Source organism: Helicoverpa zea, chromosome 19, assembly GCF_022581195.2.
Source record: "Helicoverpa zea isolate HzStark_Cry1AcR chromosome 19, ilHelZeax1.1, whole genome shotgun sequence".
Lineage (NCBI taxonomy): Eukaryota > Metazoa > Arthropoda > Insecta > Lepidoptera > Noctuidae > Helicoverpa > Helicoverpa zea.
Window position 1 is genome coordinate 3,291,242 of NC_061470.1, and position 14,966 is coordinate 3,306,207.

The following is a 14,966-nucleotide window of genomic DNA, read 5'->3' on the forward strand; positions in this document are numbered from 1 at the left end:
GAACATCTTTGGCAGTCGGACACTGAGAAGCCAGACAGTTTGATAACCAGTCGTACTAAAGGGTTAGAGGGATGCGCAGGTTACTAGGTAGTGGACGTCAGATAGGCAGTCGCTCCATGTAAAACTCTGCATCCATTTGGACTGGAAGCCGATCCCAACATAGTTGGGAAAAGGCTAGGCCTGAATGAATAACGGACGTATCTAATACCACAATTTCGGGACATTTACTTTATACCACTTTTAAATAAGATGCAAATGAACAAAGACTATGTAATTAGCCCAAGGTCTTACGACTAAATAACAAAGGAGATTAATTATTACTATTTAGAACGGATAGGTAATCAATAGACAACCAGAACTGGTTCGCTACACTTGTCTTATTGTATTGTTTTCGTAATCCGATAGATGATTTAAAATGCTTCCCCAGAAACCAAATAGGTAGGTAACCAGGGGCCCGATTCTCCTAAGTTAATAATATCAAAATCGAATAGAAATCGAATCGCAATATGATCGCAATAGCAGTTTTAACCATATCGAGCATTCTGCTACTAATAAAAGACCAATCGTATTCGATTGACATTTGATTGGTGTGCGATTGGTCTGCTATTTTGGTTATTTTGGTCTATACGGTAGTTTGCTGTACAATCATTTTGTAATCGTAAATCATTTGCAGACAAAATGATTCATTATTGAATGACAGAAAAGGATAAAAACGTTTATTTAAAAGAAAAAATAGCGGAATGCCACATACGCTTCAATCGTAATCGAGTCGGAATCGGATCTCAGTCGAATCGAGTCGAACGTCAATCGTATGTCGCTTAAGTAAAATTAGGAGAATCGGGCCCCAGCTGTTTACCCGCCGTTTCACGCGCATCCAGGGAGAATTACTCCCCGTAGGCCGTACCTGCATAAAATACAGTCTATCTTACTCAGGGTCGTGTAGCTTTCCAACTCGGTTATTTTTTCATATCGTTTCAGTAGCTTCGGAGCCTTTAGAAAATGGTTCCTCAAATATAGAGATCAGGTTATAAGTATTTGATTAGGACTTTTAATTTATTTCGTAGCTTTGAGTGCGAAACGGAATGAAATCTATTAAATATCTATTTCTAACAAGAACCCACGTACTTAATGTACCGATTACCATTGAACTGTATTTAACTAGTGATTACCTCAGCCATAAGATTAATAGCTAGTCAGATAAATATTCATTTAATAGCAGATTTAGCAGTAGCAAATACTCAATACTGTACCTATTACCACTGCTATTACTATTATCAATCTTTTATGAAAATAATTGATCGAACATTACACCTTTTTATGTTGCGTACAAAAATACTTGCTGAAATAATAATAAAGGAGAACAATCGTGGTTTTTTATAAATGTAGGTACCTATTCTATATGTATTATACCTAATAATCGAAAGCATTATTGCAAAGAAAACCGTTAATCCTGATTAAAAGACAGGTAAATATTTAATTATTTATTTAATACTTCTTGCACAAAATGTAGATACTAAAGCGGACTTAACGCCTTGAGCGTTCTTTATTACCGGTCTACCTTTGGGTGGTGGAGAGAAAGCAATGGTACCTACATATATTAAATAGATGGAAAGGAGATCGTGTTTTCAAATATAATTTTGCGCTAATGTATTTCGTTGACACAAAACATTTTATACTACATAGGTACCCCCTCCCAAACTAGCATCCTCACAATTTTCAGGTACATATATAAAGTTAATAACAATTAATCGAAGATATCATTCAGTACCTACCTACCCAAAAATTCGTTACAAGTTAGCCTCATTGGACACGCGCACGCACTAATTAAATTTAAACGTATCAATGGACAACTATTTACAAAACATATCGATTAATTAACATGACCTAATTATTCGTAATCAAACTTATTACGAACTATATGCAGGCAGTTGGTAAGTGATCTCGATTTTTGGTTCCGTACCCCAAGGTGGAGGGGACATGTGATGATTTTCCATAAAAAAGGGGCAGAACGGGACCCTATTACTAAGACTTCACTATTCGGATCTCTGTCTGTCTGCAACCAGGCTGTATCTCATGATCCAAGACAGTCAAACAGGGGCCCGATTCTCCTAATTTTACATAAGCAACATTCGATTGACGTTCGACTCGATTCGACTGAGATCCGATCCCGACTCGATTACGATTGAAGCGTATGTGGCATTCCGGTATTTTTTCTTTGAAATAAACGTTTTTATCCTTTTCTGTCATTCAATAATGAATCATTTTGTCTGCAAATGATTTACGATTGCAAAATGATTGTACAGCAAACTACCGTATAGACCAAAATAACCAAAATAGCAGACCAATCGCACACCAATCAAATGTCAATCGAATACGATTGGTCTTTTATTAGTAGCAGAATGCCCGATATGGTTAAAACTGCTATTGCGATCATATTGCGATTCGATTTCTATTCGATTTTGACATTATTAACTTAGGAGAATCCCCAGGCTGTATCTCATGATCCATGACAGTCAGACAGTTGTTCACAGTTATTGACGTGTATTTCTGTTGCCGCTAGGTATAACTAGAAAAATATACCTAAGTAGTTTAGGGGGTCCCATACAAAAAAGCTTATTTTTTTGTACACAGATAATGGTAGGAACGGAACCCAAAGACTATAAAATCACTGTATCCTCTATGAAAGAACCCTTGCGCGATTCTAACTTGCACTTAGCCGGTTTTTTTTCTGAAGTTAGTGGTTTCTGCCGTCTTTTGTGGACAGCATTTAGCTCGTATAAGGTTTCATTTGCGTCATATAATTTATCTGGACCGTGACATAACACGATGCATGCATTGTCTGTAAGTAGTTGGGTCTCTAACTAGTTCCTCTAAGTTTGCTTGTTATATTTATAACTCAAGAAGACAGGTACTGTGACCATAGTTTAAGGTCTGATAATTTCTTGAAAACCTCATTCTTTGTTAGAGAAAATTCAGGAATAAAACAACGGATTGTCGGGTTTTTGTGAAGCCTTTTGTTGCCTGACTTCATAGAGTTCGTCTACATTTTTAATAATAACTAATAAGCCACAAAACTAATTTATATGGACCCCTCCAACAATATCAAACTACATAGTTATGAGTTAATTTATTCAAGAGATCATTATCACATAACGAACAAGTTGTGCCCTAACAACTGAGTATGGCAAAAACCATTCGATAACTGCCATAAACAGCAAATATCAAACCTATTGCCAAAATATCCTCCGTAGGTACCTACGGGTAAAAAACTAGTTGAGCTTGTTAGGTAACATAAAGAATGCGAGTTCGCTATTTTTTATACTATTAACAATGTTTATTTATTCAGATCCGGTTGTGAACGTGATCAAAATTTCGAAAACCGGCGACATGTGTATCGTCAAACCCCAAGTCCCTGAATGACCCTGATTCCGCACAGTTGTTTATAATGTCATCTGCGATCGATAACTATTAACCCTAGTGCTAATAATAGCGCCGATTCTCCGTATTTACACAGTAAACATGAGAAAGCTGAAGAGAGGGAGGTAAACAACTACATTTAAGTTTATTCCGAATGCACCAATGCAACAACACGATCGATAAACTAAACGCACTGCACTGCCGATAAGCTAAATTCCCGCGTTTTTTCACGTCAATACTGCGTTTTTACACGCCGGAAACGCACTTGCAAAATTGATAATGTCAACGGCACTTTCAAATAATATACAGCAACGTGATTTCCACAAATTATCACATAAAGTCACATTTTAAACGGATTGCGGTAAATAAACAGATGCGACACTTATTACGTTCGTCGCGTAACTGACGGCGACCGGAGAGTAGGGAGCACGGCAGGACGCTAGAGCGCGCGCCCAAACTATAACCTAGCCGAGTTGAAATAGTAGGGTGAGCGGGACCGCGCCGCTTGTCGGTGGTGTGAATAAAAATAGGGCGGGTTGGTGGCCATTCATGTTAGGGGAAGATGCATCTGGGCCGATAGCTTCCGCATTCACCGGGCGCTCGAGTAAAAACTACCTGGGGTATGAAACAGTTATTTTGAACGGCTGTGAATGAGTACTTATCATTTTTGTAGACTTATTATGCTTGTTTGCTGCTGCAGATATTATTGTATGCTTTTATTCTTAGAATATTTAAGTGTTATGTACCTAACGTTTATTACTACGTCTTTTCTCATTTCTAATAGTGAGCATTTTTTTTACTCTGACGCTACTTTTTCGTTGCCTGTGGCGATGTTTTATTTAAGATTGTATTTTTCTCTTCTGCCAAGAGAGTTCATGTTTTCGAGTTGTAACTAAAAACGAGTAAGCATGCGTTTGTGTCTCATGAATACAGCAAGTGGCCTCGGGAACTGCCTAAGCCCCAGGGGATTATCAAAAATATTAGGTGATGGAATAAAATGCCATAAATATTTCATACAAACTTTATTTAAATCAAAAAATAAAATCTACAATAATGCTTTTACTTTCAATGTATAGTAATAAAATTTGTTTTAGCATCTCAATCTATATTGTAAGCGATTTATTTGCCATAATCCCAGTGGTCAGATTACGGCCTTCTTTCACAAGGCAGCAATACCCTCCAAGTTACAAAATTGTTACCAATTTCAATTTATTTCTCAACTTGACATTCTGTCCCTTACAAGTCACAAAACAAAACTCAATAACTAAACTACACATTTTCTTGATTTCACGATATAAGTGACAGACTGCCAATATTTAAAATCTTTACACAATTAGCTTAACAAATTATATTAAACCTCTTTTACAGCTAAATTACAATGCATAAATTTTTTTTTCAATAAAAATACATATCTCAATATATGAAAGAACACTTTTACCTATGTATTTGTTAAGTCGGTAACAAATGAGGCACTATTACTTTTTCATTATTTATATTAATATGTACATAACTTGGACTCTTTTAACTTAACATTACATCTTCAGTCCATTCTTAGGTACATCTATTCAAGTCAATGTTGCTGTAAGAGAAAATATTTTCATAATATTTTACAGTTTCAACAATGTTGCATTCACGCAAAACCTTTTTTGGTTTTTAAATAAATCAATGGTCTCATAATCACATTATTTCGATAGTTAAATTTAAAGTGGAGGTGGATAGTGTAAGGCATTATTTAACAAATGGATAACTACGAGGAGATCGATGAAGAAATTAACTAACAATGGTTCACGCACCAACAACTTATCCTTAACCGAAAATATGTTGAGTTTCCACTTTTGTGTGTTTGTACAACTATTTTATGCTAATAGATATGTTCATAGTAAACAAAGTTACCGTCGCTCCCACGAGCTCGTCCCAGTCAACTATTTCGGCACAAGTAACAACATTCAGTTTGACGTCCTAAAATCAATAAAGCTTATTTAGGAAGTACATAAAACAATTCTTTTCCCAAAAGAATAACTTCTCCAATATCTAGCTAGTTTTATATAAAATACATATTAGCACAATCTAAACAAATAATTTTGGTGTTACCTGTACAAAATTTGTCTGTACATTATCCATAATAATTAGATATAGCACTCTTAACTAACGTTATTTCGAGAAAGCACTCTTGGTATAGTTCCAATTAGGTAATATAATAAAGAATTTGTATGTAATAAATATGTGTATACTATCAGTATATTAACAAGTTGTCAAAATTTTTATGTGTCTAATATCTTGTGAATAATAAACGGATATCACCACATTATAACAAATACTGCAGTGTAAAGCTAAAGTGCCACATGCTCAGTTATGTCGTACTATCGATTTATCATATCATGAGTCTAATTAACATCAACCTAGCCCGTGATCAGGAAGAAGGCTATATTGCTTATAAACTTGAATTTCAAAAAATGTCATCTTATTGTAAAATATTTATAAAAATGTTAACATGTTGTACTCTCGCTTTATAAGGCAGTTTATCTATCTGAAGTTACTACGTAGCCTCTGACTCAACGTCACAACAATTAAAATCAGATTCACATTTCGCCTACGGTTAAATGCATTACGATAGAAGCTATAAATATAGAGAAAATAAATATCTACTAGGGCTAATAAATCCTCCTGGTCCACGCGGTAAACTTACACGTTAAATATAGAATATACCTTTGTACTATTGTTTAACGTCGACGGCGGCCGCGCGTCTGCGGCCGCGGACTGAGTCACCAACTCTACGGAACTACCTACGACGCCCGAGACGCCGATAAAAATAAAAAAACAACAACAGAAAATCAACCGTATACGACACAGTCATCTTTGGATCCGACTCTGGCGCCGGACCGCGGGCGGCACCGCGCTACTTGGCGAGGCGCCGGCGCAGGCGGTTGCGCAGCGCCAGCGCCGGCGCCCACGGGCCCGTCGCGCGCCGCCCCAGCGCCCGCGCGCAGCGCTCCGGCGCCAGCCGCGCCACCTTGCCGGCGCCGCCGCCCTCCGCCAGCCGCGCCGCCTTACTGGCGCCGCCGCCGTCCTCCCCGCAGCGCGAGCGCTTGCACGCCGCGTCGCGAGCGCGCAGCACGGGCGACGCCGCGTCGTTGCGCGAGCGCAGTGCGCGGGGCCGCACCGGGGCGGGCGGGGCCGGTGCCCCGACACACGCGGAGGGCGGCGGCGGCTCCTGCGTGGTGGAGTGCACCTCGGCGTCGTGGGCGCTATCGGCGCGGCGCGTGCGGGGGCGGGGCGGGGGCGAGGCGGCGGGCGCGGCGCGGGCGCGGGCGCGGCCCCTCGCGGCGCCGAGGTTCTCCTTCGAGCGGTCGGGGGGCGGGCGGCGCGCCGCCGGGGTCCGCCGCGCCGGGCCCGGGGCGCGCGCCGAGTTTCCCGCCCGCGCGCCTGCCGCCGCCGCCGCCGCCGCCGCCGCGCCGCGCAGCTCGCGGGCGTACAGCCCGATGCTGCGGGTTATCTTCTGCGCCAGCGGCGTCACCCCCGGCGTGCCCTGCGAGCGCGTGGCGCGCGGGACATTGCGCTTGGTGTCGTCGTCTGCGGGTGCGGGCTCGGCGGGCGCTGGAGTGATGCGGCGTCCTGCGGGCTTGGCGTCGCCGGCTGCCAGCCTGTCGGTACGCGGCGGAGGAGGCGGCACCGGTGCTGGCGGGGCGCGGCGGGTGAGGATGACGACGCGGTCGAGGGGAGGTGCGGGGCAGGGCGGCGGGACGGGCGCGGGGCTGGGCTTGGCGCGGGTGTGCTGGCGCGTGTGCGGGCGCTGCGGCGGCTCGGCCTCCTGGTGCGAGCGCAGCACGCGGTCGGGCGCGGCGGCCGGCGTGTCGCGCCGTGCATCGCCGCGCGGACGACGTCCGCGAGGTTTCAAGGGACCTTCTGTTGGTGAACTCGATGAAACTTCATTTATTTGGATACCACCGTCATCGTCGGTCGTATTGGTATGTTCTACAGTGGACGCGGTAGGCTCGGCTGCCGCCGCTCGTGGTGGTAGAGGAGGCCGGTCAGCAGTGGATGCGTCGGACTCGGCATCGACGTCCGGCACGACGGTGGCGGGCCCGGGCGGCAGGTCGCGCGGCTCGGAAGGCTCGCGCGGCGCGGGGTTGCCGGAGATCTCGTCGTGCACGGCGGACAGCGTGTTGACGACGCGCGTACGGTTGAGCAGACGCGCCATGAAGTAGGACTCGGCGGGGTTGCCGTAGTTGAGCATGGCGTCGTCGTCGGGGTCGGGCGCGGCGGGCGGCGCGGGCAAGCGCGCGTCCAGCGTGGCGCAGGGCGGCAGCGGCGGCGCGGCGGCGGCGTCGGAGTAGCGCGTCATGATGGTGAGCCCGTTCTGCGGCACGGCGCGCGGCTCGGGCGACGCGCGCGGCGAGGCGCGCGGGGAGGGCGGGGCGGGGGCGGCGGCGGCGGTGGGGGCTCGCTGCCCGCTGCTGCGTGATCGCAGCACGGTGGCGCGCGGCGGGCCCGGCGGGTCCAGCATTAACGTGACCACGGACGTATTGTCGGCTCGCATTCTAGTGTTTGACCATCTGGAAAAAAAAAAACAAAAAAATATTATTGAAGTACATTGCCACATTTAAATAATTTTGTCACAAACAATGATCAGTTACAACAGTTCTATTATACCTTTCCAAAGCATGATCCACTAGACTTTTGGATGGGTTCAACCAGTCCCTTGGCTGATTACCATTCCCGCCAACGAGAGCGGCTTCATTATGCCGCTCGGTTGCTTGAACTAGACTGACGGCGCCCTCCGGCGAGATCATGTTCCACAGGCCATCGGTGCCGAAAATCAGACATCTGAAATGTATGAATTTACCAATGAGCTAATGGACTAGCTAGTAGATTGTCACAATTTTTTCACAAAACACTATTTAAAGAAATATTATTTAATAAGAAAAAAATATATAATGGTATGTCCAAATGAATAACAAAACTCACCGGAATTTGGACGGGTCTATAGTCAACACGCCGACATCAGGGTCAGGACTGACTATAAATTCATCATTCTGTGGATTATAACTCCACAGATCCCCTAGTGACCTTGCTACAGCTAGAAAAGGTATCTCATCCATGAGAGTGTTCTTTTTAATGGGTCCTTTGTGTCCGAGACGAGGTCTGTTCCACACGACTCGAGGTACTCCAGCTTTGGAGACCACCTTACCACCACATCTTTGGATTCTTTCTATTTCTGTTGTGGATTCTGGTTTGTGGTCGGAAGTCAATGGTTTGGCTGCCCACTCCTCACAACCTATAAGCATATAATATTAAAATAAGCATAAAATATTCTGTATCACTTTTACTATTGCAGTTACTTGTATTATCATCAGTACAGTTCTCGCCAATCTATTTGGGCAGCGAAGGTAACATGCGAGCGCCTCTGCTCAGAAGTTAGTTGCGAGCCACCATCAAGTTTGGCGAGAGCTATGTACACCCATTTTTTAAGGACTTAGACATTTTAGACTGACATTCACTTCATGTATTACACATTTCAATTATTTGCCCTAAGTGAATGGGATTTAAGAAGGTCATTAAAATATATAAAATTTGTGTATAACTTGTAACTGTGTAAATATTCCAAAGTTTTCGCCTGGGTTGGTGTCTGTTATTTTTGCTGTTTTAAATAAATAATTAAGTTAAAATGACTTCTCATTCAAAAGCACAACTTTTTGTCTCTGCGAAAAGAAGTTGTTTTTTTTTCTGTATCATTTGTTTCCTATTGTTATACTTATTTTGACCTCATTGCCAATAAATTTAGTATTGAAACCCCAACATACTTTAATACCCAATCAGACTACAATAGACAACTATCTTACCTAAACTATACTCAAGTAGACAACTTTCTAAAAATAGCAAAAAAATAAATTTTTCTTACCATCTTTTTGGTAACCAAGTACGATAGCAGAATCTCCGACATGTCCAATATATATTTTACCACGGCGTATAAAAGCTATGCTTGCGGTTGTACCTGCCGTGCTTGGTAACCCTGTTACTGTTTTTGGCCATTTTTCTGAAATAAAAACAAAGTTCATTAATTCGTTAACATTTCATATTCGGTTGAAACAAGTTTGAGAAACAATAGAATGCGATTTTAAAACAATAGACATTCAGCGAGTCTATTGAAATGTCAATTCTGTTTAGCTTCAATATAGTAAGTAGGTAGATAAACTTGTCTAAGACAGAGGTTTCACATATTTTCAGCATTTTTGTTATACATAGGTATCGTTACCAGCACGGATATTGGGCTCTCGGCGGAAGAGTGGGGATCGCTTTGCGCACTGTACACATAAGGCAATAAATCGCTTCTGCGCAAAGGTGAAGGTCCTGGGCTCAATATCTGTGCCGATAACTATAATAGATACTCCATACATAGCATATAGATCTATCTAGCTTTAAAAAGCAGGTTCAAACCTGTGGAAAATGACGTTTTTGTAGGTACAAATTATATCAGATTAATTACATTATGATTATGATTAGGGTTCTTTTTTAAAGTGAATGAGAAAAATTTTTACAATAATTATTCCAGTATTTTTTGTAAAGAAAAATACTGGAATAATTAATTAAAAATTAAATTAATTAAAAATGTTCTGTTATGAGTTATAGATAGATAGTCATTTATGTATTTAGGCTTTGCAATGCTGAAGCCAAGATGTACTACCACACTGTATTTGTTTACAGAGTAAGTAAAAATGCTAATGTATTATCTCTGCATGACTAGATACTGTAATTCTTGTGTGTGAGCCTTTTTCTAGCAGTTTCCACTGTTCAAACTATCATGGCCATACATTTTCATAACATAGACATCTATTGATAATAGTGCTGTTTTAAACTCCAGGATCATAGCCATAACATTCTAGAAACATTTCCATTACAAATATTGGATATGCAAAACTATTTCGTTGATAGCAGCTGAGGTTTTCAAGTTAACCAACTTGAGCTGTTTATAGGTGCAATAATGACCTTATACATAACATTATTTTCGTAAGAGGAAACTTGAGCCAATATAAAAACTCAAACTGGTAAAACTGCTTTCACTTGGCAAAGTGAGTGGGATTCCCAAAAAACTTTGCAGAGCCAATTTATTTTACTTGCTATTATCTAACAAAGCAATCACACAGACAATAACGACAATGACCATTCGAAAAACTTCTGTAAACTCAATGTCAAACCACTAGAGAAAAAATTATGAACAACTTCAACAAGGTCAAGCTAAACATTTGGGCAGGCAGTCACTTAAAACTCTCCTTGGACCTAGACAAAGCCCAGTTAGAGCACGATACATCGTAATTAAGTTAGTTAACTGTCGTAATGTAAAATTCGGTGTTTACCTAACTCTTTCCACATGTTCAAGTGGGTCAACATGTAACCATTTCTGATTGCTTTGAGTACATCCTCGTCGTTGTCGGACCAGAACTGCCGCTGCTTCACAATAGAGTCCATCAAATGCTCCTTTGCAAAAGCTGCAGCCTCGCTCCCGCCGTGTCCATCGTATATTCCGAAGAATGCATACTCCAAGTCCCTCTCATCTTCAGTTTGTTGATAAGCAACGGAAAACAAGTCTTCCATGTACTTTCTCCCGCCTTGGCTACAGTGGCCAGTTACACGTAAATTGACACCAATAGACGCAGGCATTTTAAAACTACAACACTACAACTTATAATAACAAAATATTTACGATTTCATTGTAACACAAACGTTTCTTTCCTGTACATTTTGCATTTGCAATTACGCGAGTCGCGACTGACGACAGATCACGTGGACATATTGATCACTACGCGTGCCCAGTGCTTTACGAGAAATACAATGAGTCAGAGAGAGATAACTATAGAATTATCGATGCGTCGTTGAAAGAAATAGACGCCATCATTCTTTCCGCCATTTTCGTACAAGCTTACGTTGACCTTCTTTTAATATTTTTTTATGTTATAGAAAGAAAACTTAGAAAATAAAATTCCAACAAAGACAAATTATTTTTTTTTTTAAGTTTGTGTTAAGTAAAATCTGTCAAAGTATTATTTTGTATGCGAAATAATTTAAAGAGTATTCGAAATATTTTCGTGTTTTGAAGGGAACCTTTACGTTCAGAAATTGAGAAATCGCACGATCTAAAATTAGTTTCAACATGTCGCAGCCAAATGGTTAAAAAGGCCATTCAACACAAATGTGCATTTAATCAAAATGCAGATTACCTCAAGGTAGGCAACTGGATGGCTTCGAGCTTAGGACATTTATTATCGATATTCCGAAAAAGAAAAAACAATAATCAACTAACAAACTTTAATTTTTACATAACAAAAAAAAAATCTAATAACAAAGAACTTTTCAAGTCGCACAAGCTATCCACTGTTTCTTAAATTAAATTGATCTTTTACTTCCATGAGCTAAAATTATGGTTAATATCGAGACAAGCGTTTCAGTAGTTGTAGGGGATAAAACCGTCGTAATGGCCCAGAATCTGATATGAGTATTTTTTCAGAAAGTAGTATGTGGTACAATAGTTCACAGCTTGCTTCTTTTGGCTTCAAAATTTCAATCAAACTGAATATTTATGACATACTTGCTTATATTCAGACTCCTGAAAAAGGAAAAGTGGTATCTCGATGTAGGATTATGTCCATTTTGTGAGATTTTTTTTCTTATACCGGGTTTACACTCTCGCCTCGCGGCTCACCTCGTACCTCGTCTAGCAGCTCGCGAGGTAGCGAGTGCCTGTTTACACTCTCGTGCGTTCGGTTTGCGTTGAGCCAGCAACGCTCGCATCCCTTTGACTCGTGCCCAAAAACCGCCTCCGAGGCGAGCGCCGCGAGTGGCGAGGCGAGCCGCGAGAGTGTAAACCGGCTATTATGGTAACCTTCGCAATATAAGTTTCTGTTAGGTCTAAAATTTTACCATTTCGATATTAATTTGTGATATTTTATATTAAATTATAGAAAAAAGTAAATCTGACGAGTAGACTGGGTGACTAAGGAAAAAATAGATGGATTTGTTAAGCAAAATAAGCGTGTTAAAAAATTATGTTAATTTTGGTATTTTTTCAGTACATAAAATTAATTTAATTTTTTTTTTAATATTTTGCAGGGAATGCAAAGGCAGAATTAATCACATTACCTACCTAAAATAATATTATTTACCATTAATCATACAACACAAGATTTTGGCAATGCTGATTCCTTTCTTTTTTGCTTGCACTGGCCATGTTTTTATTATTGCAACACATTCCAATGCATTTGGGAAACTCATTAATAAATATACTTGAGAATTACAATAAAAAATATTCCAATAAATGCAAGTACGATAATAGCAGTTTGTTTGACTTTAGGTGACACTAAACCTGACATCCTGTAATAAAATCATTTTTGTGTTGCCAACGTTAAGTTTTTCATGAGGAGGTCAGCAGCAAAAACATTCTATGCATTCTTTTTCTAAATAAACATTTATGAATCAAAACCCAAATACCTAATGAAGCATTAAGTAATAATGAATAGAATAAATCATCAAATAAATAATAAAATGCAAATTAACAATATTTCTTTTATTATCACCTATTTACCTACTAATAAATTAACTCTAAAATTTATTGTTCTGCAACTTCCCATGGTTTTTCTGGTCTTTCTCTATCCCAAGGGTAGGGTTTCTTATACACTTCTGGTTCTTCCAATTTGACACCTCCATTGACAACCTCTTTTAAGAATCTGTCAACTTTTCCGCCTTCCGTGGGTTGTATATCACAGTACATTTCTGTGATGCCGCTTTCTATACATCTTTGTGCAAAGACTCTGCCCAAGTTGATGTAAGCAGAAGTGTCCTTGATACTGTAGAGTTGTTTCCGTAAAGCCCATTCGGATGTCTTTGCTTCAATGACTGGACCATTCACGTAATGCAGTACTCGGGCAGTTACAGTGCGGTTGCTCGCTACTAATTCTAATCTGTAAGAAAATTTGTGTTATTAAGTGCTTGTACCTTATTTTATTCCATGAAAAGGTGCTGGTTTGAGTTAGAACATGCTGTATGATAAGCCAGTGTATACTCGCTAGTCATGTATCGAAAGACTTTCATTATGCAAAACCTAGGGATACCCAATGACGAAAACTCATTAAGGAGTTAAAACTATCAAAGGAACAGTTCTGTGTATCTTAGCGTTTGCTTAATTAAATGGATAGTAATTTTATGTTACTGCGGAATACAAACTTGTGCCAGAACTTCCTGCCTGGAGCATCCAAGTGATAACCATCAGGTTTCCGAGCGATCCTTATTTTTTCCAAGTTCCTAGGATTTCTGTTAACAAATTCAGCTGGAGCTGTTGAGTTCAGTCTGGTGAGACTCGGAGCTACCAACAATCTCTTGAGGTTATTCATTTTTACTATTACCTGGATCAATTTTGATTATTTATTTTTTATAACCTCACCACAATAGATTTTTGACAAGTGTGCCTATTTGTCACTGCCATTTTTGACATTTGACACAAAATAGTCCTGAACCATTTCCGGTTCATATGTTAGAAACTAAAATAAAAATATAATAAATATAATAAAAATTAACTTTTTCTATGCGACGGCATTTAAAATAGACCTTTTGATATAATTTTTCTTCGTAATTTATTTACTTCCACAAATATCTAATTTTTTTTACCGTCTTTTACCGCAATTTCTCTAATGTCAATGTTTTGTTGATCCAAAAGCGCATCACTAAAAATGACGTACATTTCTTGTCTTGTATTCACTTCTTGATATTCGCCCACCCACACGTCGAGATTTGATAAGAAAAACTATAAGTCTAGAGTTTGTGTTTATTCTAAGCACGTTTTGTTACCATCCACCGAGTTCGGCTATGTAGCGGTCGCCGGAGTATGTGCGTAAACGCCGTTTCTCTGTGCCAATTGTTTAGTGAAGTTGTGTGATTGTGGACGGGCGTGAGCGTGCAGGACAGTTGCATACATGTTTTGTAATTAAACTGTACGCCCACTCCGTAGTCGGTTGTGGTGGTTGCTCAGTGAAGGTGATGGTAGTGAGCAGAAGGTAGAATAAGTGTGGATTGTTGTTAAAATGTCGCTTCAGAAGAGTGTGAAAAGTGCGGGAGGAGACAGGAGCGAGCAGGGTGATACGACATCGATATGTTCTTCGGTAACGACGCAGCCGGACAGGCACGGCTTCTTCGGAGGTGCTCAGTACAGTCCAGAACCGTAAGTACATGATATAAACATCCTACTTAGTAGATGACAACTGTTGTGTTGTATTGACTTGTTTATCCTAAACGCCGTCCAAATAATTAGGTCATGATCATTGTTTACTATGTTAAACAAAGTTACTGTGCCAAACATAGTGCATCAAATGTATGTACTAATACAGACCACACTCTATGAATAATAATGAAGCTCTATTTTCTATCTGAGACTATAGATATTGATCTGTAAATTCAATAACCATAGAGATTCTTTAATTTGGTATGCAGACTTTAATAACAACCTCTTTATATTTTTCTTACTTATTTTAAATGCAAATTGCTAAGCATAAAGATAGAATATTTAT

At 40.4% G+C, this 14,966-nt stretch overlaps 3 protein-coding genes across 3 annotated transcripts in view; 1 reads left to right on the forward strand and 2 right to left on the reverse strand.

The window, feature by feature from the left end:
- Positions 1 to 4,424: 4,424 nt before the first annotated feature.
- On the reverse strand, positions 4,425 to 11,265 carry LOC124639402 (nascent polypeptide-associated complex subunit alpha, muscle-specific form-like). The gene is made up of 5 exons (XM_047176750.1): positions 10,770 to 11,265; positions 9,317 to 9,451; positions 8,383 to 8,692; positions 8,068 to 8,241; positions 4,425 to 7,970 (listed from the first exon to the last, which is right to left on the reverse strand). Exons 1-5 carry the CDS (start codon positions 11,071 to 11,073, stop codon positions 6,314 to 6,316), a joined length of 2,580 nt encoding a protein of 859 aa, XP_047032706.1. The 5' UTR covers positions 11,074 to 11,265; the 3' UTR covers positions 4,425 to 6,313.
- A 1,693-nt stretch (positions 11,266 to 12,958) lies between these two features.
- On the reverse strand, positions 12,959 to 13,907 carry LOC124639404 (39S ribosomal protein L18, mitochondrial). Its single transcript, XM_047176752.1, has 2 exons — positions 13,630 to 13,907; positions 12,959 to 13,367 (listed from the first exon to the last, which is right to left on the reverse strand). The coding sequence occupies exons 1-2, from the start codon at positions 13,794 to 13,796 to the stop codon at positions 13,016 to 13,018; spliced, it is 519 nt and encodes a 172-aa protein (XP_047032708.1). The 5' UTR covers positions 13,797 to 13,907; the 3' UTR covers positions 12,959 to 13,015.
- Positions 13,908 to 14,158: 251 nt separating this feature from the next.
- The window catches only part of LOC124639381 (TBC1 domain family member whacked), a 38,762-nt gene continuing 37,954 nt past the window's right edge, over positions 14,159 to 14,966 (forward strand). Inside the window, exon 1 of the mRNA XM_047176714.1 lies at positions 14,159 to 14,620. Coding sequence (XP_047032670.1) covers positions 14,484 to 14,620 — 137 coding nt within the window. The 5' untranslated portion in view covers positions 14,159 to 14,483. The remainder of the gene's footprint in view (positions 14,621 to 14,966) is intronic.